The sequence below is a fragment of the Mustela lutreola genome, chromosome 8 (genome assembly GCF_030435805.1).
Source record: "Mustela lutreola isolate mMusLut2 chromosome 8, mMusLut2.pri, whole genome shotgun sequence".
In the NCBI taxonomy this organism is placed as follows: domain Eukaryota; kingdom Metazoa; phylum Chordata; class Mammalia; order Carnivora; family Mustelidae; genus Mustela; species Mustela lutreola.
In genome coordinates, this window is record NC_081297.1 from 67,856,544 (window position 1) to 67,884,169 (window position 27,626).

Below are 27,626 nucleotides of genomic sequence, written 5' to 3' on the forward strand. Positions count from 1 at the left end.
ATAGGTAAACAGACTGTGGAGGACGCATTGATCCAGGCTCACCTCTCAAGGCTGCATTTCAACATAGAAGGACCAGCAAGTTTCCTTCTATTCTTTTCCACCCCCCCCACCCCCCCACCAGATGCAACCTGCGACCACCCAGTGTGCCCTCTTATCCTTCTAGGAATGCACTGGCAGCTCCAAATACCTTCTTTGCCGTGAGAAGCCAGCTTTCTCCTTGTTCCAACCATGAATCCTGTAAGACTTCTGTACTCTTACATTATCAGTCCCCACCCTAGTCTTCCCGGGAGCCAAGAGACAGTAGGAAACCGAATTTACAGTCAGGGACCCTGTACCTATAGGTTTACCTGTAACCTATAGGTTTACCTCTAACTCAGCCTCTTAAGTAAATAGTATTATTTTAACAAAAGACAAAAAAAGCACATATGTATGACCTCTGCCTGAAAATAACCTGCATGCTACTTGTTCATTCTGTATGTTTAGCATTCTGAGACAAATAAGTCCTGAAGCCATGTGGCTATACCATAGAAAGCTCATTTTTAAGCCTAATGAGACCAGTTTGGACAGACTGAATAAGCACGAATTGTGGATCATAATGTAGAATTTATGGGCAGCTGGGGAAAATGTTCTCAAACCATTTGCTTTCTTCAGCCTACTTTTCAGAGCGAGTTTCATAATTTTCACTAATCCAATTTTTAAAATCCTTTACAAAGTCACTCTTAAACCGTTTCCAGAGACTATTTGGTCTGCCATTCTGGAAATGAAATTGCTTTTGAAACCTAAACAGATGGCTTTAATTTTTGGTGCAGTGGTATGAAAGGAATGTCCCATTAGACACTACAAGCAATTCGGCTGGAAGTTTTTGTCGTGCATGCATGTGTTTCTAAATGCATTTTACATTTTCTCTCTCAAATGAGATCCCATCTCTCCACCAGCAAGAGACTTCAGAAGTAACATTTTAAGTGAAAAATCAACCCCAGCATTTCTAAAAATGTGAAGTCCTAGCTTCACTGACGTGCTCACTTATTGAAAAGCCAATAGAGTAATTCCCCTAAGTAAAAAGTGTCCTCTAAAAGATTCCAGCGATGAGTATTTTCTACTCTGTTGAGCTGTTCAAACATGCAGGGCATTCCCTCTAGCCAAAAGGATCTTTTTATCCGGGGTTACAGCACAGTAACTTGAAAGGCTGCTGCAAATGGAGTCTCTCTTGACCCCTCACCTACTTACTGTAGCCTCCAAAATAGGGCTGAAGTCAGTCAAGGCTCCTGAAGGGAGGGAAGGGATTTGTTCCATTCAGTTTAATTCAACATGTATTGAGTGCCTGCTGTGTGCAAGACACCAAACTATAAACTTTGAAGAATGTTAAAATTATTAGGCCCTATTCTTTGCCTTGCATTTATAATCTATAATTGGGAAGGGGGGAGGCAGAAGGGAAAAATGAGAGAGGAGCAAATACAAAGAGTATCATCTTTTTAAAAACATTGTGTGGCAAAAGTGTTAAATACAATGCCAAATTAAAAAGATTTGTAAAAATTCTATTGACGAGCAGTATATAAATCAATTCAGTGCCTGTGCTTGATACTTAATCCAGTCTAACAGATGCATTTAGAAATCGAAAAGGTTTTTACCGTGTCCCTAAATTCTATGCCTTACCCGTTATTTTATCTCTTTCTGAGATTTTTAAAAAAGATTTTATTTATTTATTTGAGAGAGAGAGAGCATGAGAGGGGAGAGGTCAGAGGGAGAAGCAGATTCCCTGTTGAGCAGGACATCTGATGTAGGACTTGATCCCAAGACTCCAAGATCATGACCTGAGATGAAAGCAGCTGCTTAAACAACTGAGCCACCCAGGTGCCCCATCTTTCTGAGAATTTTAAGAAAAAAGTCTGAAAGCTGAGGAAGTGAGCACAAGGAAAACACTCTCTCAAACAAATGTCAGCATCAAAGTTGCACAATAGTATCAATGGACTTAATAACCGACCTGTACACTTAAAAATGGGTAAGATGGTAAATATGTATATTTTACCACAATAATGAAATTTTGAAAGATAAATCAGCATCGGGATCATTTTAGGGAGAAAAAGAAAAAACACAGAAGATGCTTTAGAGGGACAAACATATTTGAAATTGTAGATGAAAATCAACTTTGGACTTTCTTTTTGCAGATTCGTACATCAGTGACCACACTCTTATTTCCCAAAAGACCCTTCAGTTGGATAAGACATTTCTTGATTGCAGCCATGCTTCTTGCACTGAATAATGTTTTGGTGATCCTTGTACCAACAATAAAATACATCTTTGGATTCATAGGTAAGTTTGAGAAAAGCTTTTATTTCATCAACTCAAGTTGATAACTCCTTAAAGGGCAGACAGGGAGCTGGTGGATGGGAGTCAAAGATCCCTGGTCCCATCTTAGGCTTATGGGATGCCTATTAGCCCAGCCAGTCTCCAGCTGGTCACCTTCCCTTCCTCTCAGGTGACTCGAAGTTATTCATAGGATGAGAAAAAAACTTTAGATGCCATCTAATCCAGCTGCCTTTTCTGAGAGATGAGGAAATGGAGCCCCATAAAAGTCAAGTCATATAAAGCTTCTCTACCCCCCCATCCAAAAGTTGAGTGTTCCTAGGAAGCCTTTTGTAAGCCTAAAAGGTGTAAAGCAAAGAAGCAATTACTATTCGTTTATATGGAAAAGTTTTTGAGCATCCCAGACCACCCTTCCACCCCCAAAATCACCTTCTTGGGCTTTTCTGATACCGGAAGAGACCTATTGGTAGCAAATGCAGAAAATAAATTGAGAGAAAACACAGATATTCAGACATAGTTCAAAAGCTAAGGCAGCTTAATGTCGAGATGGAGGGTAGCTCCCAGGGAAGGAACCTGGTGATGCCACTCTCACTGCTCAGGGTACACTGCCTCTCTTCATGCTTGCTGCACAACAAAGTCTGAATGCTATTTTCATTTTTTGCCTTTTTTTCAGAAAGCCAAAAATCCTCTTCAGGTTTCTTTCCATTAGCAAAAATGGGTACTAATGTAGGTCTTCCTGAAAACCAAAGGGGCGTAACGTGAACTTTCAAAATTGGGGAATACCTGTGACTTGCAGGAGATCCAGGCTTTGGATTTAGGTCTTAAAGCTGCATCAGACAGTAAGGAAGATAGATTTTACCTACAGGATGCTTTTTCAGCTCTGCGAGCATCAGCTGAGCATTGCCAATGGTCTCCGAAAGTAGAGGAAGCTGGCCTTTCAAAGCATATTCTCTTAACTGGGCAGCCTATTAATTTAGTTTTCATCTCCTGATTCGAGGGATGATTCAAATTTTAAAGACAATATAAGATTTTTTAAAAATTAGGTAAACAACTTGAAGAGTTAGAAGTGGATAGGAAGGGTATATGATGAGCTCAGCTTTCTTAGTATGTGTTTGCATTATCAATTTCCTTTGAATTTTAACGGGCAGCCTTTTATTGTCAATTGTATATTATGTGCACTTAGGATGCAACTGTGAGGTGAGGTATATTTAAAATTTTCTTGATAAACAGATCTTTGAATAAGCAACCAAGACAAGTTGATGGTACCTTTAATGCTAAGATTAGGGTGGGGTTAGAGCTGGTTTCTTTGAAGTGCATGACCTTGGGTCTCTGCCTTGGCAATTAAGACATTGACCTGTCCTGTGCCTCTATCCCCAGGAGCTTCTTCTGCCACTATGCTGATCTTCATCCTTCCAGCAGTGTTTTATCTTAAACTTGTCAAGAAAGAACCCCTTAGGTCACCGCAAAAGGTTGGGGTAAGTAAGGCTTTCAATTTCCCCCATTTTTAAGTTGCTCTTCCACTACTTAGAGCAGAAAAGACACAATTCCAAAAAACGGATGAAGGAAAACCAAAAATCAGATGGGCTGGAACTCTAGTGGAGAGAACGGGGTGGGGGGGGGGGTGAATTTCTGGTACTGAGATGCTTCCAGATCTTTTCCCTTCATATTAAGTATCTTGTGCTGAGTCCTTCCTACCTGTTGAACACTCATGGGGTTTTCCCACAGACATGCATGTGTACCAATGCCACCACCAAGACTGCAGCACTATCTATGGGAAATTATGTGGGAAGAAAATGGGCTCCCTGGCGGTGTTAGAAAATAATTTAAACATTTCAGTCATATCTGTTAGGTTTGTGAGGCCAAAAGAAAAGATGTTGCTTTGTTTCCCCCTCCATAGTACCTTGGTGTAGACAGAGATCCAGAACAGAATCATTCCTTTTCCAGTTAACCTCTTAAGATAGAAGATATAATTTTTTTAAACTAGAGCATATTTCTTTCCTAAAATGATGGTATAGAAACATATGCCAGAAAGAATTGTTTTTCCAGTAATTAAATATTATCAATGACTATTTAATGAAGTCTTCCACATAAGGCTTAAAACCAATGCCCCTTAGTGAGTTACGCTGAATTTTGCCCAAGAGCCATTCAACCCTCAGGACTGTTCAGGGACTTCACGACAGTCTGGCATCAAAAACTCCTCTCATCAGCTCACCCCTGAATTCCTACCCTCTTTAGTCCATCTTCCTTGGACTTTTAGGGCAGTGTGAACTTGGCAGATTACTTGTCCTGTTTGTGACCCATTCTGAGTTTAACCAGATGTAAGAACGAGTGAAAGAGTCTCCTATATCCTTTCTAGTGAAAAAAAATTTTTAACTGTTGCTTCCTTATATATAAAATAAAGACATTGATTTAAATGGTAATATAGAAGACCTCTTCAAGCGTGTGTGTGTGTATGTGTGTGCCCACACATACTTTGCCTTTTTTTTTTTAAAGGAATATGAAATTTGTTTTCAAATTTTTTTAGGGTTTTAGGGTTTTGTTCTTATTTGTTTGTTTTATAAAATTTAATCCTATCCTATATACTATGATACACCCATCTAGGACCTGCCCTTTTTCACCTAAAGTATTGTGAGCACCCCCAATGTCATTAAATCTTTTTCTGTCACTTGATTTTTAATGATTACAGGCTATTCTATCATTTCGATGTACCAAGTCAACCATTTCTCTGTTTTGAGGATTTGGGTTAAAGCTCACCCTCTTTCCCCAACTCAGGTTCTAAACTCACTGAGCCGTTAGGCACAGCCAACTGAGCTATAAGGATGAGACAAATCAATATGCAATATGCCTTAGTTATAAACAACATACAAAGAGCAAGCTGTGCTAAAGATGGTTTCTGTGTGTCCTAACCAGTTCTCTCTGATCGACAGGCTTTAATTTTCCTTGTGCTTGGAATCATCTTCATGATTGGAAGCATGGCACTCATTATAATTGACTGGATTTACAATCCCCCAAATTCCAAGCATCACTAACCCAAGGAAAAAAATACTTTTTCCATTGGAAATGGCTGCAAATTATGCTGCAAAAGACATTGAGTTCTGTTGATTGGAATGTTATTCACAGGAAATAACAGGAAGATTCCAAAGATGTCTAGAGTAACATCACCAGGCACCTGAGGAAGAGAAAAAACATCGTTTTTGTCAAGAATGGCTGTTTATGTGTTTAAAACCTGTGGTGCATGTTGCTACCCATGTTCTCCTAGAGCAGTGTAAGAGGATGTATTTTTGCTGTTATGCAAGCAGAGTAAGGGTAGCTGCAGGTAATGGTCCTCAGATAATACCCTCCCCCCCCCCAATTACCAAATACTTGTATTTTTGGAACATCAAACAAAAATGCCCAGGAGGCAAAGCTATCTAACTGTTTAATGCCTTTCTGCAATCCAATACCCAATATTCTGGGTTTACTGAATAACAGAGGCAGAAGGCAGGTCTTAGAACTGTCCCTGTAAAGTACATGAATGATCAGACAGCAGGCTACAACACGTTACTCTCAACAGTAAGGAATATCTTGCCCATTTTGTTCGTGACATTGAATTCGTAACTTCTTCATCCAATAGATTTTTGGTAAATGTTAAAACATCTTACTAAACACAGACATACCTTGTTTTATTCTGCTTGACTTTATTGTGTTCAGATACTGAGGGTTTGGGGGGGGTTGTTTGTTTTTTGGGGAGGATTGTTGTTCTTTTTTTTTTTTTTTTTAACAAATTGGTTTGCAGCAACCTTGCATGGAGCATCATTTTCCCAACGGCATCTGCTCCCTGTGTGTCTCTGTGTCACATTTTGGTAATTCTCACAGTATTTCAAACTTTTTCATTATTATGTTTGTGATGGTGATCTGTGATCAGTGATTAAGACTTGCTGAAAGCTCAGATATGGTTAGCATTTTTTAGCAATAAAATATTTTAATTAAGGTATGTGCTTTTTTTTAGACAGAATAGGTGTGCACACTTCATAGACTATAATGTAAACATAACTTTTGTAGGTACTGGGAAACCAAAAAAAAAAAAAAAAAAAAATCCATTTGACTTGCTTTCTTGTAATATTTGCGGTGGTCTGGAACCAAACCTGCAATGTCTGAGATATGCCTGCATGTCTTAGGACCTGTCCCAGTAAGGTATATACATGAATGATGAGACACCAGGCTAGAACACCTTATTATCAACAGTAAAGGAATGTTTTGCCCATTCTGTTTGTGACATTGAATGAGTGCCTTCTTCGTTTGATATTTTTTTTTTTATAAATGTTAAAACATCTAATTAAACAGAGAGAGGGGCTTTATTTAAATGATAGAGCAACAACAAAAATAATTCTTATTGCTAAACTGCCTGATCTGGAAGCATTTGTTTTTCAATACTATTCCTAGTACTCTTGTCATGCTTGTCATTGAACAATGCTCTCCCTCTCGTCTTCCATTGTCATCCAGAAGTTTTAGATAGACCACGATTCATGTGGACCTACATTACCCAGTATTGTTTGATACATTTTTATTTGATAAACATTCAGTGCAGGAAACTGTGATTGCTATATGTTTATGTATATAATCTTATTCTGTAGTCATCAGAATTTTAATGTATGGTACATTTGATTTTTATTTTTTACATGTGTAGTTTTCTCTCTTCACAGTCAAAATGTTTATACTATTGAGGGTAAGGGCAGGGAATTAAGTTGATGGGCTCAAAAAATCCATTTGTACGTATCTGTCTATTGGGGATTTTAAATTTGAAACCTAAGTTATACATAGTTCAGGAATGCTCGCCAATGTTTACAATAATAACACAATCATTCACAAGAAAATAAGTTCCTTGTTTGCAAGTAATTATCAGTGCTAAGGTTGTTCTTTTAACTGAGCATGTCTAAAATAGGATTTAGTTCATTTTGGCTTGCACAGGAGTCTGCTGACATTCATTTGTCATTTAACACAATGTTAAATGGCTCTCCATAAAAATAGGAGTGCTAACACTACAGAGAAATGCAAACTATTATTCTTGCTCACTTCTGCAACACACTTACATGAAATGGATTTAAAAACTAACACTCACTGCCTAGAATTTCTGGAGTTTGCCACCCTTTTTTCCCCCCAAGTCAGTAGCAAGAACATTTATTGTATATTTTTGTATTTTAGTAAAGCCAAGTATGAAATACAAGTATCATAGCAGTATAATATTAAATCATATTTCAATAGTTGCTTTGGAATGTGCCTTAAGAAAATACACATTTGTTTTATGTATCATTTCTAGAGGCATAATACTGTCAAATGGTGCACTTTGTTATGGAAATTGAACATTACTAAAAACTATCATAATTTTTATGTCATTATTATTGGAGAATACTTGCCAAATAGAATCTTTAAGATTGGTTTCCATTTATGTTCACCTAAAGAGTGTATCAAAATGGAAAGTGGGAAAAGATACCTTCTGAGTGTTAAAAAAAAGAAGTTTTAATCTGATTGTATTTAAATGTAAATATCAAAGATTAATTCAAAAAAATTGGGAAAGTATAAAATCTATATATATTTTGAATGCTTTACACCTTTTATATGACTAACTTGAAAATATCAACCTCTGCAATTACACAGATATTCAAGAGCAATACTAGAGTGCCAAATAATGAAGTACCATTTTTCTTCTCATGGCCATTTTCAAGATTAGAACTTACACAGACTGCAGGGCAGACTTACATATGCTATATTGTACTGGATAATTTAACCCCATTTATGAACAGATGAAAATTCTATTTTCTTATTTCATTTATAAGATGGTTCAATGTATTGGGAGGCATTTTTTTTTATTACAGAAAGTGTATATTGGTATAATAAATGAACTTTTCAAATGACCATGATTTGATTTTCTGTTGTTGAAGGCTTTAAATTATTTGTATATGAAAATCATTTTAAGTCTTTAAAAAGACTTAAGACATATGGTCTTTTGTCTACTGGCATATGTTCCATTTTCATTGTACTCTTGACATGTAACTAACCTTTATAGCTGTCGAAGAAAAATAGTCACCATCTTCTTCTGGCAAAATACACAACTAATCCTCAATCACTTTCATTTAGGTCATCACATACCTACCTGTAGCATGGGTGTGGGAAAATGTGGCTCTTTATGTTTAATTAGAGAGAATTCATTTGTGATGGAAAAAGAATAGAAGAAATATGAAAGTAGTCAAATAAAGACATGGAAGACATGGAAGAAGGAAAGCAACATGAGAGGATTGGGTCGAAACCAACTAAGTTGTGTGCTTGACTTTCTAAGAAAGTTCCAAATAGTTCTCCAAAGCCTTTCTACCATTTTCATTTTCACCAAGAAGATATATGGGCTCCAGGTGTTTCACAGCTTTGCCAACACCAGGCATTGTACTTCATAGCCTTTACAGTGGGTGGGAAATGGTTCCTTTTTTGTGATTTTCATTTCTGTTTCCCTGGTGACTAGTGTTGGAAATTTTCCATGTGTTTCATGGCCATTCAGGTTTCCTTTTGTGAAGAGTCTGTTCCAATCTTTCACCCATTTTAAGAATTAAGAGGTTGTTTGTCTTTTTATTGTGGATCTGTCAGTTCTTTATATATTCTGGACACACATCCTTTGTGAGATGGCAAATATATTTTCTCAGTCTATGACATGCCTATTCATTTGCCAAAAGGTGTCTTAATTCTGTCTTTCTGGGGCTGTGTCTTTGTAGCCTGCAGCTCTGCAATTTCTGTCTTACTAAGATAAAATTAATTAGGATCGTGTTATTATTAATGTTTAGATTTTCAAATGCAGAGAATAAGTCTTCTTTTTCTCTTTCTTGGGGTGGGGAGTAGGTAGTAGGTTTCCTTGCCTGGTAGTGAGCTTTATTGAATATATGCAAATAGAGTTCTTATTTTATATGTTACAGGTAATTGTCTAAAAATAACTTTTGCTAAGTCACTCTGTCTCTTGGTTAGGAGACCCACTACCACTTAGATAGGCCCAGGACCTCAAAAATCCTTTGTGGCCACTTGTAATCAACATCATTAGTTTCCTCAGCTCTTGTTACAGGCACACACAGATGAAACGGAAGAAATCTCTTCATGTGGCTCTAATTCACCAGCTTGGAAGTTGTATCATTTGCTTTTTACTCTGTTTTCATCCATGTGTGAAGCAGATTTGCATGTACTCTTGTGACCATCTTTTCCCAAGAAAATATTGGGTACTAATTATTCAATAAACCGTATTGAAGAAACTGATTGGGGAAAAAAAAAAAAAAAAAGTCAGTTTAGAGCTTTTCTTCATACCACACAGCAAAGTGGAGAAATGCAATAAGAAAGGCAACACATAAGCAACAGCATTTTAGGAAGAATGACATGACAGCTGCCTGAGGAAGTAAGACACAGTAAAGGAAATAAGGCCAACGATGGGATTATATAGCAGTGCATTAAAGAGCAATTAACAAAACATCACCTCCTATAAAATACAGACCAAGATATCCTTAATGTATGAAGAGGTAAAAACCAATAAGGGAACTACTAAGAATCTAATAGAAGATGGTCAATGGATAGGAAATCACTGAAGAAAAATAAATAAATTGTTTGATCTCACTAGGTGTCAAAGACATGCAAGTAGAAACACAAGTACAATTGTTTTGTCTGATGTATTACTAAAAGAAGAAAAGTTAATCCGTTGTGCTGGTGAGTGTGTGGAGCTGAACACTTATTCAGCACTGGTGGCAGAAATCTTGGCTCAGCTTCCCCGGAAAGCTGGCAACACTTAAAGATCCCGAAGGATGTTTGTATTAGGTGGAACTGCCCCCCACCCCAAGATCTAATCAAATGAGCCCTTAAAATCAGAGAACGTTCTTCACCTGAAGTCAGAAGGAGTCAAAGCATTAGAGGGACTCAAACTGCCAATGCTGGCTTAAAGACAGAAGAGACCACGTGGAAACAGAAGGAAAGGAGTTTTGCCAACAACTTTAATGAGCCAAGAAAATGGTTCTCTTCCTGGGCCTCCTGCTAGGAGCCCAGGGCACCAACACTTCGATCTAAAGCTCGAGACACCTTAAGGAGAGTACTTAGACTTCTGACTCCAGACTTCTGACCTCCAGATCTGTGGAGTCATGAGGGAGTGCTGTTTTAAGCTGCTAAATTGATAACAATTTGTTGTAGCAACAGGAAAGTAGGAAATACAATGTTCATGGCTTTTGATCCACTAACTTTTCTAAGAATCTGTTCTTAGGAAGAAATCAGATAAGTGAATTCACTTCTGTCTACTGAAGTATTCTATCACCATATAATGAGGTACATTTTTGAAGCATTCCAAAAGTCCAAAACTGGAATGATTGAATAAATTCTAGGACCTTCATAGGCTGAAATAGGCCTAGTCATTAAAAATGTTTTTGAATGGGGAATGTCTGTGTGGCTCAGTGTGTTGTGCGTCTGCCTTCAGCTCAGGTCATGATCCTGGGGTCCTGGGATCGAGGCCCCTATCAGGCTCCCAGCTCAGCGGGGAGACTGCTTCTCCCTCTGCCTGCTGCTTCCCCTGCTTTTGTGCTCTCTCTGACAAATAAATAAAAATCTTTAAAAAAAAAGTTTTTGAACAATCACCAATAAAATGAAAAATTATGGCGTAATATTAAAGTGGAAAAAAAGAATAAATGCTTTATTATACCAGTTTTACATATTAAAAATGCATGGAATAGAAAAATAGAAACGGGAAAAAAGAAAATAAACAATGATAAAAATAAATGTCATAGGTAGTAAGATTGTGATGTCAATCTTCATCCTCCAATATTTCTGTTATTTTCTAAATTTTCTACAGAGATTATATATTCCTTTTTTAACTATAAAAAAAGTAGACCTTTTTCTCTCAATTTATATTTTCTGGAAAAACTAAGATATGCTGCCAATTTCTACCCATTTTTAGATTTTCAGCTGAGTCTAAAGGCAGAATTGGATGAGAGTACAATTCACAATTAGGAAACAGTCATTAATGACTAGAGCAGACATTGAAAGGATGGGGCAGCACATCTCCAGAGATGGGGCATGCAAAGGACTTAAAAAAGAATGGTGTAGCATAGCCAATAGACCAGGATGTCAGATACATGGTTTGGGGAAGCCACTTAATTTTACTGAGCTTCAGGGTTTTTTCTTCATTTCTCTTGGTATAATTTCTGTGTGATACAATTCCTAAGATGATTTAGCTTGAAATCATTGGAATTCAGAAAGCCCTTATTGCATAGTTGTAACTCTAGTACAAATGCTTGATAGTCATAAGTCAGGGATCATCAGAGATCTCATTATTCTACATGCCTTTATCTTATTTTCGTCATATATAAACCAGGTATTGCTTTTAAGGTTGAAACACTGTGGGTGCAGTTTCTTTGCATGACTTGAGTATTGGTATCTCTTACAGAGAGCATTTAGGGGGTCTCAGGCTAATTCAGGTAAGAGAGAAAAATACATTTTGTGTTTTTCGAGATATGTGTCATCTTCAGTTTTAGAGATTTTAACAACTAGTTTTTAATGATCAAAATCCTGTTGAGAAGAAATTTTCTTATCGTCTGTCTCTTTTTTCGAATATCTGTGTTCTTAGCATTAAATAAATATAAACAACTTTTGAAAAAAAAGAAGAAGCATACCTTGCAGCAATGATTTCTGCAGCTTGGTCTTAGAAGTGAGTTAGATTAGGTCAGTTGCTTCTGGGGAATACTCCTCCCTGCCACTCAGGCTGAATAATTTAAAGGACAAGCATGCAGTGAAAACCATGCATCAAATACCATCCTAGGCATGAGAATACAGAGTAGTCCTTGTCTTTAAGGAGCTTACAGTATAGAGAGGGGGCACATGTATACAAATATTTATAATATAAAATGGTAAATAGCCTGCCATATACCCGGGATTCTATGGAACCTCTAAGGAGAATGAATGCCCAAATCAAGTTTGGGGAAAGAGAGTAGTCAGATTTCTGGCAGCAGATGCCCATTAAGTTGAATCCCAAAGGACACACTGAAGTTGTAAGACAAAAAGACAGAGAAAGAGAGCAGCACACACAAAACACAATTTCTCCTATGACTTCCCACTCCACACATACAGACACATACATGCATACACCTCCCACTTACTCTGTATTAGATTCCTTTTGCTGCTATAACAAATTACCACACACTTAGTAACTTTAAAGAATAAATTATTATAAAGAAAAATATATAAAGATTAAAACTTAAAAGAATAAATAAATCTTACAGGCAGCTTGAGCAGGGATCAGTGCAAGCCCCAGAAAAATCATAAAAACCAAGGAAAACAACAAAGATCCTTAAGATTAAGCTGATGAGTACTACAACCCCAAAGTAGTCCAAGACCTGTGTGCCAAATCTAAACAGAGTGACTGCTTGCTACAATGAGATATTTTAATGGAATGTCTGATATGCACTTGAAACACACCCACCATACCAAAAACAAAGAAAATGACAATTTGAATAAGATAATCACCTGATATGAACACTGGGATGAATCAGATGTTCAGATTACCTAGCAAGAATTTTAAAGGAGCCATCCTAAAAATGCTTCAATAATCAATTATTGATTATAGATTATAAATTCTGTTGAACCATATGAAAAAAATAGAACATCCCAGCAAAGCAACAGAAGTTTATAAGAAGAGAAACAACTGGAAATTATAAACTGAAAAATATAATAACAGAAATTTAAAGAAAAACTCATTGGATGTGCTCAGTAGAATGGAGATGGAGAATTAGAATCAGCATACCTGAGTAAGTATCAATAGAATTCATCTAATTTGAACCAAAAAAAAAAAAAAAAGGAAAGAAATTAGGGGGGACAAAAAAAGAAAAGAATAGAACAGAACTGGGCTATGCACCTGTGTGACAAAAACAAAGTCAACATTTGTATTATGAGAGTCTCAGAAGGAAAAGAGATGGATTAAAGCTAAAAGACAATTTAAAGAAATAATGGCAGAGAACTTCAAAATTTGGTGAGAGATACCAAGCTACACACTTAAAAAACTCAGTGAGTTCTCAAAAACAAAAAACATAAAGAAATCTGCCCAAATAATCATCAAAATTTCTGAGAACAAGATAAAAAATCTTGAAAGCATCCTGTGAGAAACACATTACCTATACGGAACACTCATTTGGATGTCTAAGCTTTGCTTACCAAAACACATGGAGATCACAAAGAACCAGCACAACATTTTTCAAGTGCTGGAAGAAAAGTTCCAACAGTAAACTCTATATCTGGCAAAACTATCTTTCAGGAATAAAGGGGAAATAACATTCTCAGAGAAAGGAAAACTAAGTGAATGGTTGCAGGCCTACCTGTAAAGATGCTCTAAAGAACATTCTTCAAACAGAAAATGATAAAGAAAAAAAAAAAACAAACAAAAAGATTCAACTGTTAGAAAATCAGGAGAGAACAAAGGAAAGTCCAGAAATATGGGTACACACAATAGACAACCTTTTTCTTCCTGAACTTCATAAATAACATTTTCTGATTGAAACAGAAATTATCATCACCTAATATTCAAGGCAATGATTTTTTTTTAAGTGAAGAAGGTAAAAGGGACTTCTAGAACTGAGGTTTTCCCAGTTTTCTCTGGGTGGTAAAATGCTGATACCAGTAGACTATGTAAGTCATATTTGTATCTTACAATACCCAGAGCAACTGCTACAAAAACTATACAAAGAGATACACTGAGAAACACCATAACTAAAGGTGAATTTCTCGAAAAATTTTAACCCACTGGAAGTCAAGAGAAACAGAGGAATGAGAACAAGAAAAAACAAAGAAGCAATCATAAAATGGCAGACTTAAGCAATAACATCAATAATTACATCAAATGTAAATGGTATAAGTATACCAATAAAAAAATTAAAAGAATAAATAAAAATCATGACCTAACTGTATACTGAATAAGAAACTCACTTCAAATTCATTGACACAGGTAGGTTAGAAGTAAAAGGGTATAAAAGATATACATGCAAAAAAAAAAAAATTGAAAAGTGGGCATAGCTATATTCGCATTGGATAAAGTAGACTTCAGAGAAAAGAAAATATTGGAGACATTAAGGTGTTCTTTGATCCTTTTATTAGGTACCTGACAGGGGTGATCCAGCAGGAAAACATACTAATTCTAAATTTGCACACACACAGAATAGCAGAGCCTCAAAAGACATTACCTTCTCCATGCCTTTTATCTTTTGAAGGAAAAATCAAGCGGAGAAAGATGAATCAATAATTACAGTTGCAGACTTCTACACCCATCTCTCAGAACCTGATAGAACTATTAGAAAATCAGCAAAGATACAGAACATTTGAGCAATACACTCAACCAAAAGGTTCTAACTGAAATATATAGAATGTTCCACCTGGAAGAACACAGTAGAGTTTTTGTTTTGTTTTGTTTTGTTTTTGTTTTGTTTTGTTTTGTTTTGTTTTTCAAGCATGCAGGGAACACTTACCAAGATAGATCATGTCTTGGGTGGCATGATCCTCAGTTAGAGATAATTGAAATCATAGGGAAGATGTTTGTTGACCATAATGGAATCAACTAGAAACCAATAGCAGAAAGGTATGGAAATTGAAGAATACACTTCTACACAATCTGTGGGTCAAAGCAAAAGCATTAAAGGAAAATGGAGTATGTAGAATTGAATAAAAATGAAAAAATAACACATCAGAATATAATGTGTGTCTAAAGTGGTACTGAGAGAAATTTGTAGCCCTCGAAAATTACATTAGTTTTAAAGGGGCGGGGGTGGGAGGTTGGGGGAACCAGGTGGTGGGTATTAGAGAGGGCACGGATTGCATAGAGCACTGGGTGTGGTGCAAAAACAATGAATACTGTTACGCTGAAAATAAATTTAAAAAAAAAAGGAAATGAAGAAAGGTCTCAAATCAATAATTTAAGTTCCTACAGTAAAAAAGTAGAAAAAGGCAAAATAAAGCAAAAGGGAGCAGAAAGAAGTTAGTAAAGGTAAGAGCATGTATCAGTGAAGCCGGAAACAGGAAAACAATAGAGAAAAATCAGGGAAACAAAAAGCTAGTTCCTTGGAAAACTCCAAATTGTAAAACTTTTGGCAAGACTGATGAAAATTTAAAAAAACATTGGGTCTCAATTGGCAGTTTTCCTCTTCTAGTCATACATGATACAATGGTGCATCTTAAAAATGTAGGCACTCTTAAATTTAATAAAATATATTTTTTGTAAAAAACAAATAAAACAACCTTATTCACATACTTTGGTGTATAGCATATGGATTCCTTTTTTTTTTTTTCTTAAAAGTTTCTGTTCATAATAGTACAAAATGTTATGGTTTCCATCACTGTGTGACACTTGAATTCTAGAATAGTTCTGTGTGTGCATATGCATGCATGCATATGGTTTAGATGGGCCAGGCCAGACCAAAGGCGGGGTTACAAAAGATGACCAAAGAAAACATGAACTCACTGCAAACTGAATTATTCCAAATCAGCGTTAATTTTAGTCAAATTGCTTAGCTTCAAGACTCATAAGAAAATGTATCTATCTGTTTTGCCAAAGGGAAATTGAGGCTCCAGGAATGACAGGGTGATAGTAAAATGGCCTCCACATTGCACTTGGCCTTCCTGGTCTCTAAGTCCCCAGCCTGACTCAGGCAATGTGTAGCGCCAGCAATAAGGCTCCTACAAAGCAATCTTTACACTTAGTTTGACATTCAGTTTAAGAGTTCCTAAGCTCAAGTTTTTCCACCAGCCCTGGGAGGTTCCAGGAACAGGACAGAAACCCAATTCTTCCCTGTTCATGGCTCAGGCTCCGTTGACACTGGGTCATAGAGCATTTTATCAGGGTCATTTGTGAACAAGCTACTCAAGAATGATTTCTTTATGGTCCAGTCCTTGGTATTCTCTTCTGAAAGGAAAATTTGTTCTCCAGAAAGTGATGGACATATTTGTTTTATCACTGCCAGCTTTGGAACTTAAAATTTTGGAAAACCACCAAGTTTTACTAGGTAAGATATTATCTAAACCTGGCCTGGTCTGCAGCCCAAACTTCTGTTCCCAGATGGGTAATCAGCATTTCTTTCAACTTACGCAAACACGGCAATTTAAGGAGAACTAAAACCAGTTGCCATTTTTACATTTAGCTCTTTACCTAAAGGTGTACATCTTGGCCAGCCACTGAGGGCCAGCTAATACTAAAAGGGTCTTGCTACTGCTAAGAGGGCAATAATCTTGCTGTTCAGGAAACTGAAAAAAAAATGGGCTGTTTCATCAAGTAATTTACCTGTGAAGTATGTTCATCACATGGTTCATTTTCTATTTAATTCCTGTTATGAAATGAAGTACTGTTTAGCAGAGCTTTATGACAGTATTTTGGCGACTTGCTTCGAACCAGTGGTGATGCCATGGTTGGCCTGTGCTGGCTTGCACAGGATGCATCTCTTTATAACTCCATTTGGTGAGATCATTTCGGTAGCATGAAATTAATAGGGAATCTACACCAGGAAAATTGTCAAATACTGCAAATCAGGGGGTTTCCTTACAGTTTAGTTTTGTTTCATTGGTAAACCTAGTTGTTGAAAATGTAGCAGCACCCCACTTTTTAGATCCTTCTGCAGTCTTCCTGTAGCACCTTCCCTCTATCATACTTAACACATACTATACTTGTTGGTTCTTTGTCTATACAACCCACCAGACTAGAGGCTCTGTAAGGGCATTCTCAGCCCATCTTGCTCACTACTGGTACATTCATGCCCTGCATCATATCCAGCTACAATGTCCTCACCAGGTATTTTTCAGTGGATAGCTTCTTCTTGTCCCCCTCCTTCCATTTGATATCTGACATGGCCAATAACTAACTGTGGCCCAGAAAAAATATGGTTAAAGACACCTCTGTTCCAGGCAATGAACACCTCTTCAGAGGCTCCAAGACAAGCTCTGGGCAGCATCTGTGAATTGAGAGCTAAGTCCCTCCAGGGTGACATTACCCTTTTATCCCCAGCCAGCTTTTAGAAGGGTGGAAGAGGTGAAGCACTTAGAAAACTATGAAGTGTGACTCAAAAGCAAGACTCTGAAAAACACTTCTCCCACTTATTAATGCCTGAACTTGCCCTAAGAGATAAATTATTTCTTGCCTCGATCAGAGAGAGATATAAAATATAAATGTCCTGTTAGAATGGTGTATCTGTTTTAAATTCTCAATTAAAGTAAAGAATTCTATAAAATCTTCCCTTAAAAGCAAGCTTTGATATAGGAGCAAATCAGGGGGTGAAGGAGCCAAAAGCTAGAGGATGTTAATTGCCTGAAATAAGGGAAAGAAAATGGTATTCGGTTTACAAAGATGGTGGCCATCAATCCCACAACCACCAGCTCTGCCCATACGCTTGCCACTTGTCCCATTAAGAGATGAAGTGCCCTTGAACCTGGGCTTGTCTTCAGACTTGCTCTAACCAAGAGCATGTAGTTGAAAGGATCACCAAGAGCATGTAGTTGAAAGGATCCTATGCCAGTCCTTCAAAGGGCCTGGAAGCTTCTACTTTCACACTCTTAGTGGGGGTTGGTATTAAGAGTTTGCCAGTAGACTTTGTCATAGATAAAAATATGAAATTGTTTTGTACCATTTTTAAACATAAGTTTATATGCTATCTTTATTTCTATAACTTTTTATCAGCATATTTTTTGAAATTTTTGTTGATTCATGTAGATTGAGTTTATTGCCTTCACTATGACAACTCCATTGTTTAATAGAGCACATTTTAACTATTTCTCAAGTCACTGTCATTTGTTGTTTGTAATTTTTTCATTATTACAAAAATCCCGCAGAACATAATTCATATCTACCTATATACATAAGCAGGTGTTTTCCTAGGTGGGCCAAATAGCACATACAACTTTTATAAAAATGGTCAAGTTCTCCAAAACAACGGTATCAATTTATTCTCCCACTAGTTGAATAGACATTACTCATCTCCTTATAATTTGATAACTTCTTAATATTGTCATTTTGATAAATGTCTTCATGATGGATAAAATATAGAATTTCATTTTAATTAACATGAATTTTATTAATATTTAGAAATGTGTTTATAACCACTGTTCCATCATTGCAAATTTGATTGTTTATATCCTTTACCCATTTTTTCCTATTATAATTGTTTTTCTATTAATCTGTATTAACAGTTTTTTATACACATTGTGCTAATGTGAGTTTAAAATGATTTGAACATAACCTACCAAAACTGAGACAGGAATAGAAAATTTGAACAGATTAATTATCAGCAATGAAATTAAATCAGCGATAAAAATAATAATAAAAAAATAAACCTACCAGAAACCAAAAGTTCAGGACCAGATGGCTTCACAGGAGATTCTGCCAAACACTTAAAGAGTTAATACTTATTCTTCTCAAACTATTCCAAAAAATACAAGAGGAAGGAAAACTTCCAAATTCAGTCTATGAAGCCAGTATCACCTTAATACCAAAACCAGATAAAGACATTACAATAAAGGAGAACTACAGGCCAATCCCTCTGAAAAACATAGATGCAAAACTCTTCAACAAAATATTAACAAACCAAATCTAAAAATTCATTATAAATTGGGCATATGATCAAGTAGGATTTATTCCCAGGATGCAAGGATGGTTCAATATTTGCAAAAACATCAACATAATAAACCACATCACCATGAGAAAGGACAAAAATCATATGATCATTTCAATAGATGCAGAAAAAGCATTTGACAAAGTACAACATCCATTCATGATTAAAATCCTCTGCAAAGTAGGTCTAGAGTGAACATACCTCAGCATGTAAGGCCTTTACATGAAAAACCAACAGCCAACATCCTACTCAATGGAGAAAAACTTAAGAGCCTTTCCCCTAAGGTCAGGAACAAGAAAAGATTGTCCACTCTCACCATTTTAATTCAACATCATACTGGAAGACCTAGGTAGAGCAAATCAACAAAAATAAAGAAATAAAAGGCAACCAAATTGACAAGGAAGTAGTAAAACTCTCTGTATTTTCAGATGACATGATACTATGTAGAGAAGACCCAAAAAGACCACCAAAAAACTACTAGAACTTATCAATGAATTCAGTAAGGTCACAGGATACAAAATGAAGCTACAGAAATCTGTTGCATTTCTATACACTAATAATGAAGCAGAAAAAAGTGAAGTTAAGAAAATTATCCCATTTACAAATGCATCCAAAACAATAAAATATCTAGGAATACATTTAACCAAAAAAGTGAAAGACCTGTTTTTGAAAACTATGACATTTATGAAAGAAATTGAAGACAACAGAAAGAAATGGAAAGACATTCCATGCTCATGGAAGAAAAAATATTGTTAAAATATCCATATTACCCAAAGCAATCTATAGATTTAGTGCAATCCCTATCAAGATACCAATACAGAACTAGAACAGACAATCCTAAAATTTGTAGGTAACCACAAAAGACCTTAAATAGACAAAGCAAACTTGAAAGAGAAAAACAAAACTGGATGTGTCACAATCCCAGATTTCAAGTTTATTACAAAGTGGTAGTAATTAAAACAGTGTGGGACTGGCATAAAAATAAAACCACATAGGTCAATGGACTAGAACAGAAAATGCAGAAATAAACCCACAATTATGTGGTCAACTAATCTTTGACAAAGGAGGAATGAATATACAATGGAACAAAGACAGTCTCTTCAATAAATGGTGTTGGGAAAACCAGACAGCCACACGTAAAAGAATGAAACTGGACACTTTCCTACACTATACACAAAAATAAGCTTAAAATGGATTAAAGACCTAAATGTGAGACCTGAAACCATAAAAATCCTTGAAAAGAGCACAGGCAATAATCTGTCCGACATCTGCTATAGCGACATTTTTCTAGATATGTCTGAGGCAAAACAAAAGCAAAAATAAACTATTGGGACTACATCAAAATAGAAAGCTTCTGCAGAGCAAAGGAAACAACAAAACCAAAAGGCAACCTATTGAGTGGGAGAAGGTATTTGCAAATGATATATCTGATAAAGTGTTGGTATCCAAAATATATAATGAACTGAATCATTTCAATACACAAAAAAAATGATGATCCAAGTAAAAAATTGGCAGAAGACATGAATAGCCATGTCCCCAGAGAAGGGGACAACAGATGGGCACCAGACATATCAAAAGATGTTCAACACCATCCATCAGAGAAATGCAAATCAAAACCACAATGAGATATCATTTCATACCTGTCAGAATGGCTAAGATAAAAAACACAAGAAACAACAAGTGTTGATGAGGATGCAGAGAAAAGGAACCCTCTTGTACTGTTGGTGGGGAAGAAAACTGGGGCAGCCACTCTGGACAACAGCATGGAGATTCCTCAGAAACACAAAAATAGAACTACCCTACAGTTCAGTATTCACACTACTGGGTATTTACAAAAACACTAGTTTACTAGTTTACTAGAATACAAAAACACTAGTTCAAAAAGGCCACACGCACTCCTATGTTTATGGCAGCATTATCTACAATTGCCAAACTACGGAAACATCCCAAATGCCCATCAACTGATGAATGGATAAAGAAGAGGTGGTGTTTATATACAATGGAATGTTATTCAGCCATAAAAAAGAATGAAATCTTGCCATTTGCAGTAACATGGGTATAGCTAGAGAGTATTATGCTAAGTGAAATAAGTGGGAGAAAGACAAATACCATCTGATTTTACTCATATATGCAATTTGAGAAGCAAACAAGCAAAGGGTAAGAGACAAACGAAGAAACAGACTCTTAACTATGGTGAACAAACCGATGACTACAGAGGGGACATGAGTCGAGGGATGGGTGAAATGGAGGATGGGGGGAAAAAAGACCTGCATACAAACATTTCTTTAAGTTCAGAGCAATGAATCTGTATTATGATGTATATTCTAGGATTTTGTTGATTTAAAAATGCTTCATCAATTCTATCTGTATTTTCTTTGTTGTAACTAAAATAAGTGTACTGACGATTAAAAAAAAGACCTTTGAACCAAGTCTTCTTATCTCGGATATCTTAGTACACGTAGTATTTAGTCATCTGATTTGATTACAGGGGATAATATATTTATAAAGAAAATATTAATAGTGAGAAGATAAGAGGACAGAAAACCATGTAAGCAACACCCTTCTGAAATAAAAGGTTATTTTCTAAATAGTTTGTATAGAGGTTTTAATAACCATCATGTAAGGAAAATCTTCCACTCCAAATAAAGTTACAATTTAAAAATGTGTGTATGAACCTGGCACCAGACTTCTCCCTAGCAAGTGGAGAAGCTAGGACAGTCATAAAGGAATAGCCAAAATATTCCGAGGAAAAAAGATCTGGAAACTTTTTCCAACCAAATTAGCATTCAAGTATGAGGGCAAAATGAAGATAATTTTGAACATGCAAACAATCTGGAAATTTTGCTGCCCACATAATTTCTCAAAAATAAATATGAAAACATTACTCAAAAATAAAAATGTAATCCAAGAAAGGGAAAGAGATAGGACACAAGAAATAAAACAATAATAGAGGAAATGAACAAGTAACCAGGAGAGCATATCATTAAGACAAATAATTTCCTATAGGACAACTGTAATATATATTGAAATTGTTGAGTGAAGAGTCCCAAAGGTAATTTAAAAGCAATCTGTAACAATCGTTGTAGCAGCTAGGAGATGGAGAGGAAATGGGAAGCCTGAAGAGGAGCTAATGGACGCCAAGACACTTGTATGGTTTTAAGGGAAGGCCAGAGGGAGGGCACAGCAGTCAGAAGGGTTTGGATCAGTGGGAAGAAGGGGCCCCCACTTTCACTGAAGTTTCCATTAATGTCCCAATTCAACTAGCACGAATCCCAACAATTCATCAGGACTCCAGAAACTCCAGAGGGCAAGAGGAGATGCTGCATTATCCTGTCTCTGTTTCCTGACCTCTTTTTTGAAAGTAAGTTGTCCATAAAGTTTATTACCCTGATAATTGATATACCTGAAAGTAGATCAATCTAGATATGATTGAGATTAAATGGGATGATTCACTGGATGAATGCAGGACAATCAATATGAGTGAACAAGGACTGTCTGGAAAATGGAGCTATACAGTCCTCCTACCTATAAGGTAGTCATTAGTCACACTGCCTACACCCACTACTATACACTGGAGTTGGAGAAAACAGCTGGATCCTTGCTTGGCTGCAAATCACCTAGGGGTTTCATCAGCATCGTTGAAGAACTTTCATTCCAACGTATGTACTTCCATGGAAGGGATGATTGGCAAACACCAGGCTCTGTTCTTGAATCAAGCTGTGCTAATGGCTATTCTGGTTGAGAGCCTCCCATTCTGCCATCATTTACTCCTGAGGTAAATCTAACAATGAAGGTGCCCAATTTGAGGTCTAATGCAACCCTTGTTTAAAATGATCTTTTCCTCACATTCAACACCTGAGAGGCCAAGACCATAAAATGTTCCTCTGAAGGGATTTAAGAGATAATACTACTATCTCAGAGGTGGAGAGCTCTGCAAGCTGTCTTCATATCCGTTGGTCACAGCTAAGGAAAACATAAGGAAGCATGTGGAGACAAAAAAGACCATCAACCAGGCTTATTAAACCCAACTGGGCTTGAAGCACAGGAAAACAACGCTGCTAAGAGCTCTAAGGGCCCAGGTGAGCCAGAGTCAGGTTTTCCCACTGACAACCTCTGTCTGCCCCCTATGAATCTTAGATGACATCCTCACCAGCAAGGTTTTCCTGGATTTGGGCTTTCCAGAATGCAGGCTCTGAATGTAGGTTCTAGTACATTCTCTCAGACTTGAAAGTGTTCATTCTGTGTCAGTGTATCCCTGTTTTCTTACGGACTTCAAGGCCTTTAAAAAAGTTCAGGATAGGGGCACCTGGGTGGCTCAGTGGGTTAAAACCTCTCTTTCAGCTCAGGTCATGATTGATCCCAGGGTCTTGGGATCGAGCCCCGCATCAGGCTCTCTTCTCAGCAGGGAGCCTGCTTCCCCCTCTCTCTCTGCCTGCCTCTCTGCCTGCTTATGATTTCCCTCTCTGTCAAATAAATAAATAACAGCTTTTAAAAAAGTTCAGGATATAATTAAAATAGTCTCAAACATAAACGTGTATGTGATGAATAGGTGTGCAATTCCCTTTCAATTATTCCTGGGTTCTTCTGGAAAACCTGTATCTGGTCTTGTTGGGCAGGAGTACAAGTACGCATGAACAGGTGTTGAAGATCTGCGAAACTGAGCATCTTCTACAACTGGGCTGTTTTTATTTATCATATTTAAGGTTAGCCTCGTGCAGTTAGACCTGACTTTCAGCACCAGCTTATTTTCAACAGTATTTATGGGGGGTAGGATCTTTGCTGTACTAACACTGAATCATCTCCCAGTGTTCTACTCTCAGGAGCAAAATTTGGTTTCAATTGGTCCATCTGGGTTCACAGCCAAAGCATATTAGTTCCTGAAGTTTTGAAAGAACACCACTATAAGACATGGTGGACCCTGGAGTATGCCTAAGGCAGGTCATTTCTTAATTAGTAAATTAAGTTAGTCAATAAATTGAAGTGAATATTTCAAACAACGCTTACTATGTGACTGGAATTGTTTTTAAATGCTTTACAAATATTAACTCAACAACAGCAAAGTCAAAAACTCTAAAAAAAGAATACAAAGTGTTTCTAATAATGTAAAAACCTTATTTTTATGGCAGGAATGGAAACAGAGGGAGGTGAGCAAGAGAGGAAACTAGAGGGAATCGAGAATCAAAGATGAGGACTGAAAGTGAAGTTGTGTCCGGTGGGAAAAAAACTGAAGTAATTGCTGAAGGGAGTTAATGATGAGAGAGACAGTGTGAAAAGCTGCTCATTGAAAACGAATCCCCTTCTAGTATTGGTATTTTGGGAAAACCTTTCATAAGAGCACAACACCGGTGGCAAAAAGAAAATACAAAAAGGCATATTTCTACTCTGGCCTGATTCTTCAAATTGTCCCTGCCCTGGAGTCCGCCTTTTCCCTTTTGTTGAGCAATTCCAGGCCAACAACAGTAAAGGGGGCGCCTGGGTGGCTCAGTCAGTTAAGCCTCTGCCTTTGGCTCAGGTCGTGATCTCAGGGTCCTGGGGTCCAGCCCTGTCTTGGGCTGCCTGCTCAGCGGGGAGTGTGCTTCTCCCTCTCCTTCTCCCCTCCCTCGCTCATGCTCTCTGATAAATAAAATCTTAAAAACAAAACAAAACAAAAAACAGCATGAATTGAACATTACCCATGTTACTGGCACTCATCCAAAGTATATCATGTGTATTTAAGTCCTTGTGTCATAGGCCACAGATAATCCCACTCATCGCTATCCCTTTCCAGAGGATGAGGAGGTCATCAGGCAACAGATACACTCTGAAGAATCAAGAGACAGAGGATAAAAAGTGTAAAAACGGTTACTTCTCCAATACCTTTATAGTTCAGCCACTCACAGAGCTTAGGCTAAGCAGTTACACCTGCATGGAATTTGGAAGATTCATATTCTAGGGGATCTAGAAAAATAGAGCACAACTCTATTCCTCTGGGAAACAACATCATAAGAGTATTTCTGTGTCAGACATAAAAGAAGCTGGCTCCCTAGACCATCCCTAGCTTTTTTGAGAGGTAAGGAACAGAAGATCCATTTACTGTCCATATCACGGTGGCGGTCAGGGGTGAGAGGGTCTCTAGAACCAGCAGTTGTGGAGGCAGGTTCCTATTTCCCCAGGTTCTTAATCACGACAGAGGCACAAGCTCCCTCACTTGGTAGACAAGTTTTGCGATAACATTTTGGGAATCATTCCTAGAAGCTCAGCCTAGAGACTGCTTCTTCACCTTTCAAAGTTTTATAAGCACCTAATTCCCTAACTAAATCTCTCCTAATTCCCCTAACTCCCCTAACTAGCTTGAATGGATTCTGTTATCTACCACTGAACTTTCACTGAGGTACAGGGACTGAAGGGGACTGGTTATCTGGCTTGGTTGGGTGGGAAAGGAGTGAGGATCCGTTCGCCATTTAAGAATGGAATACAAGGTTGGGGGGGGGGAGCCTGGGTGGCTCAGTGGGTTGGGGCCTCTGCCTTTGGCTCAGGTCATGATCTCAGAGTCCTGGGATCGAGCTGGGCTCTCTGCCCAGCAGGGAGCCTGCTTCCCCCTCTCTCTCTGCCTCCCTCTCTGCCTACTTGTGATCTCTGTCTCTCTTTGTCAAAAGAATAGACAGAATCTTAAAAAAAAGATTCTCTCTCTCCCTTAAAAAAAAAAAAAAAAAAAGAGAGAGAGAATGGAATACTTAGAATTCACAACTAGCAGTGGCAAAAGAGCTACAAAAACTATCATTTACAGCCATACATGGAAAGTGCCTGTTGAAGAAATGATTTAGGCATGTGGGGGCTTCTTCCATAGCACAGTATGAAATACGAGTGCTGAGTGTTAAAGGCTTTTAACTACACTTCAGAACTTAAAGAAAATTGCAGGCTTAGTGGTGTAAATGTTTAGACAAAGACAGAGAACCAGGGAGTTTCTCAGGTTACTCTAAAAAGAAAAAACACAAAACAAACTGAGGGTTGCCGGGGGGAGGGGGTTTGGGAGAAGGGGGTGGGATTATGGACATTGGGGAGGGTATGTGCTTTGGTGAGTGCTGTGAAGTGTGTAAACCTGGTGATTCACAGACCTGTACCCCTGGGGATAAAAATATATGTTTATAGAATTCTAAAAAAAAAAAAAAAAAAAAAAAAAAAACCACTTAAGAATGACACAGTTAGCTAGGGAGATAAAACAGATGGATAAAAACAGATATAAATAAAATGGATATATAGATAAAACAGATAAAATAGATAAAAATCAGATGCAGAGTTTCGTCATGTGGGTTGGGGCATTGAGCCTTACAATGTATTTTATGTGAAACAGCACTGACGAAGAAGAGTGGAACCATGAGAATTAGGTAACATCTGGGAGGATTCGGAGGATTCTGAATTCCCCAAACTCAACTAATCCTCCTTTGAGAGTCACATCAGCCTCCCTGACACTATTCTTGCTTGAAGTGTCCTCAGGTTCCACACATACCTTCTTTCATTGCCTTCAGACTTTTGATTATATCCCAGCATTCCCCAGGAGACTAATGAGAAAGTCAAATCCAGGAGGAGAATGTTCACATGCCAAAAAATTACAAAACCTTGCTAATTAATTTTCCATATTGCTACATAACATTCCAACCCAAAATTTAGCAGCTTAAAGCAATAACAGTTTTATCTAGCTCGTGAGTTTGGTTGTCAATTTGGGCTGAGAAGGCCTGGGTGGTCCTTCTGCTCTGGGTTGGGATCAATTATTCACATCTGAGTTCACTCACACGTCTGGGACCTTAAGTGGATAGTCGAGAAATGTTCACAGGATCTCGAATGCGCCAACGGGCTAGCTTGGGTTTGCTCACAAGGTAGTAGAATGGTTGGTTTCCACTGTGAAAGAAGCTACAAAACCTCTTGAAGCCTAAATTCAGAACCTGAGCAACATCACTTTCTCTACATTCAGTTGGTTAAAGCTAATCAGAAGTCTGCTCATTTTTAAGAAGTGGAGAAGTAGATTCCACTTTTTGGTGGAAGTGGGGCAAATAATTTGTAATCCTTTTTTCAACCTACCATGTATTTGTAATGACAACAATAAAACTAAGTTGGCCAAATAAATAAATAAATAAGGAAATGGATTCTAATGGTACTTGAGTAGACCAAGTTGGGTGGGGGTGGGGTTATCGTTATGTCAGCTAAAAGTAAGGATATGGGGGCACTTAGAGATCTGAGGTTTGTTATACTAGTTAGAGCAGCTAGAAGTGATTTTAGTTTTTTGCTTGGTTGATTATCTTAAATGTGAATTACTGGCTATACTTTGAGATGTGAAAATGAATCAGTATAGCACAGAAGGATAAAATAATCAAAAAGGGATGAAAACCATCTCAAGCTCACAACCCAGGATCCAGGAATAGCAGTTGCAATTAAAGTGACCATTTGATTAAGCTTCTGATACCCTACTGTCATTCTCCAACATCTAGGTCTTCACAGTCACACAGGTGAGTTAAATGGCATGCAGTATGGCCTCATTTTTACTATTTGTTATGGACAAAGAACTGCAGGAGATTTTACTTGACCCTCCCTACCACAAAGCTAGGTCTAGAAATTATAGGAGAGGCTATGACATTTTATTGAAGTGATTCAAATTAGGCCTCTGCATTCGAGGTTTAAAATTATTTGTTATACAGCGGTGTTATTTCCAACTGAGAACAGTTTGGGGAAGGAAAA

General features: G+C 37.4%; 1 protein-coding gene across 3 annotated transcripts in view; it reads left to right on the forward strand.

The window, feature by feature from the left end:
- The window catches only part of SLC38A4 (solute carrier family 38 member 4), a 64,183-nt gene extending 55,987 nt beyond the window's left edge, over nt 1-8,196 (forward strand). For all 3 annotated transcript variants that reach the window (XM_059185565.1, XM_059185566.1, XM_059185564.1), the window contains exons 14-16: nt 2,166-2,310; nt 3,682-3,779; nt 5,232-8,196. In XM_059185565.1, the coding sequence (XP_059041548.1) occupies nt 2,166-2,310; nt 3,682-3,779; nt 5,232-5,333 (345 nt within the window). In that variant the 3' untranslated portion in view covers nt 5,334-8,196. The remainder of the gene's footprint in view (nt 1-2,165; nt 2,311-3,681; nt 3,780-5,231) is intronic.
- The last annotated feature ends 19,430 nt before the right edge of the window (nt 8,197-27,626 follow it).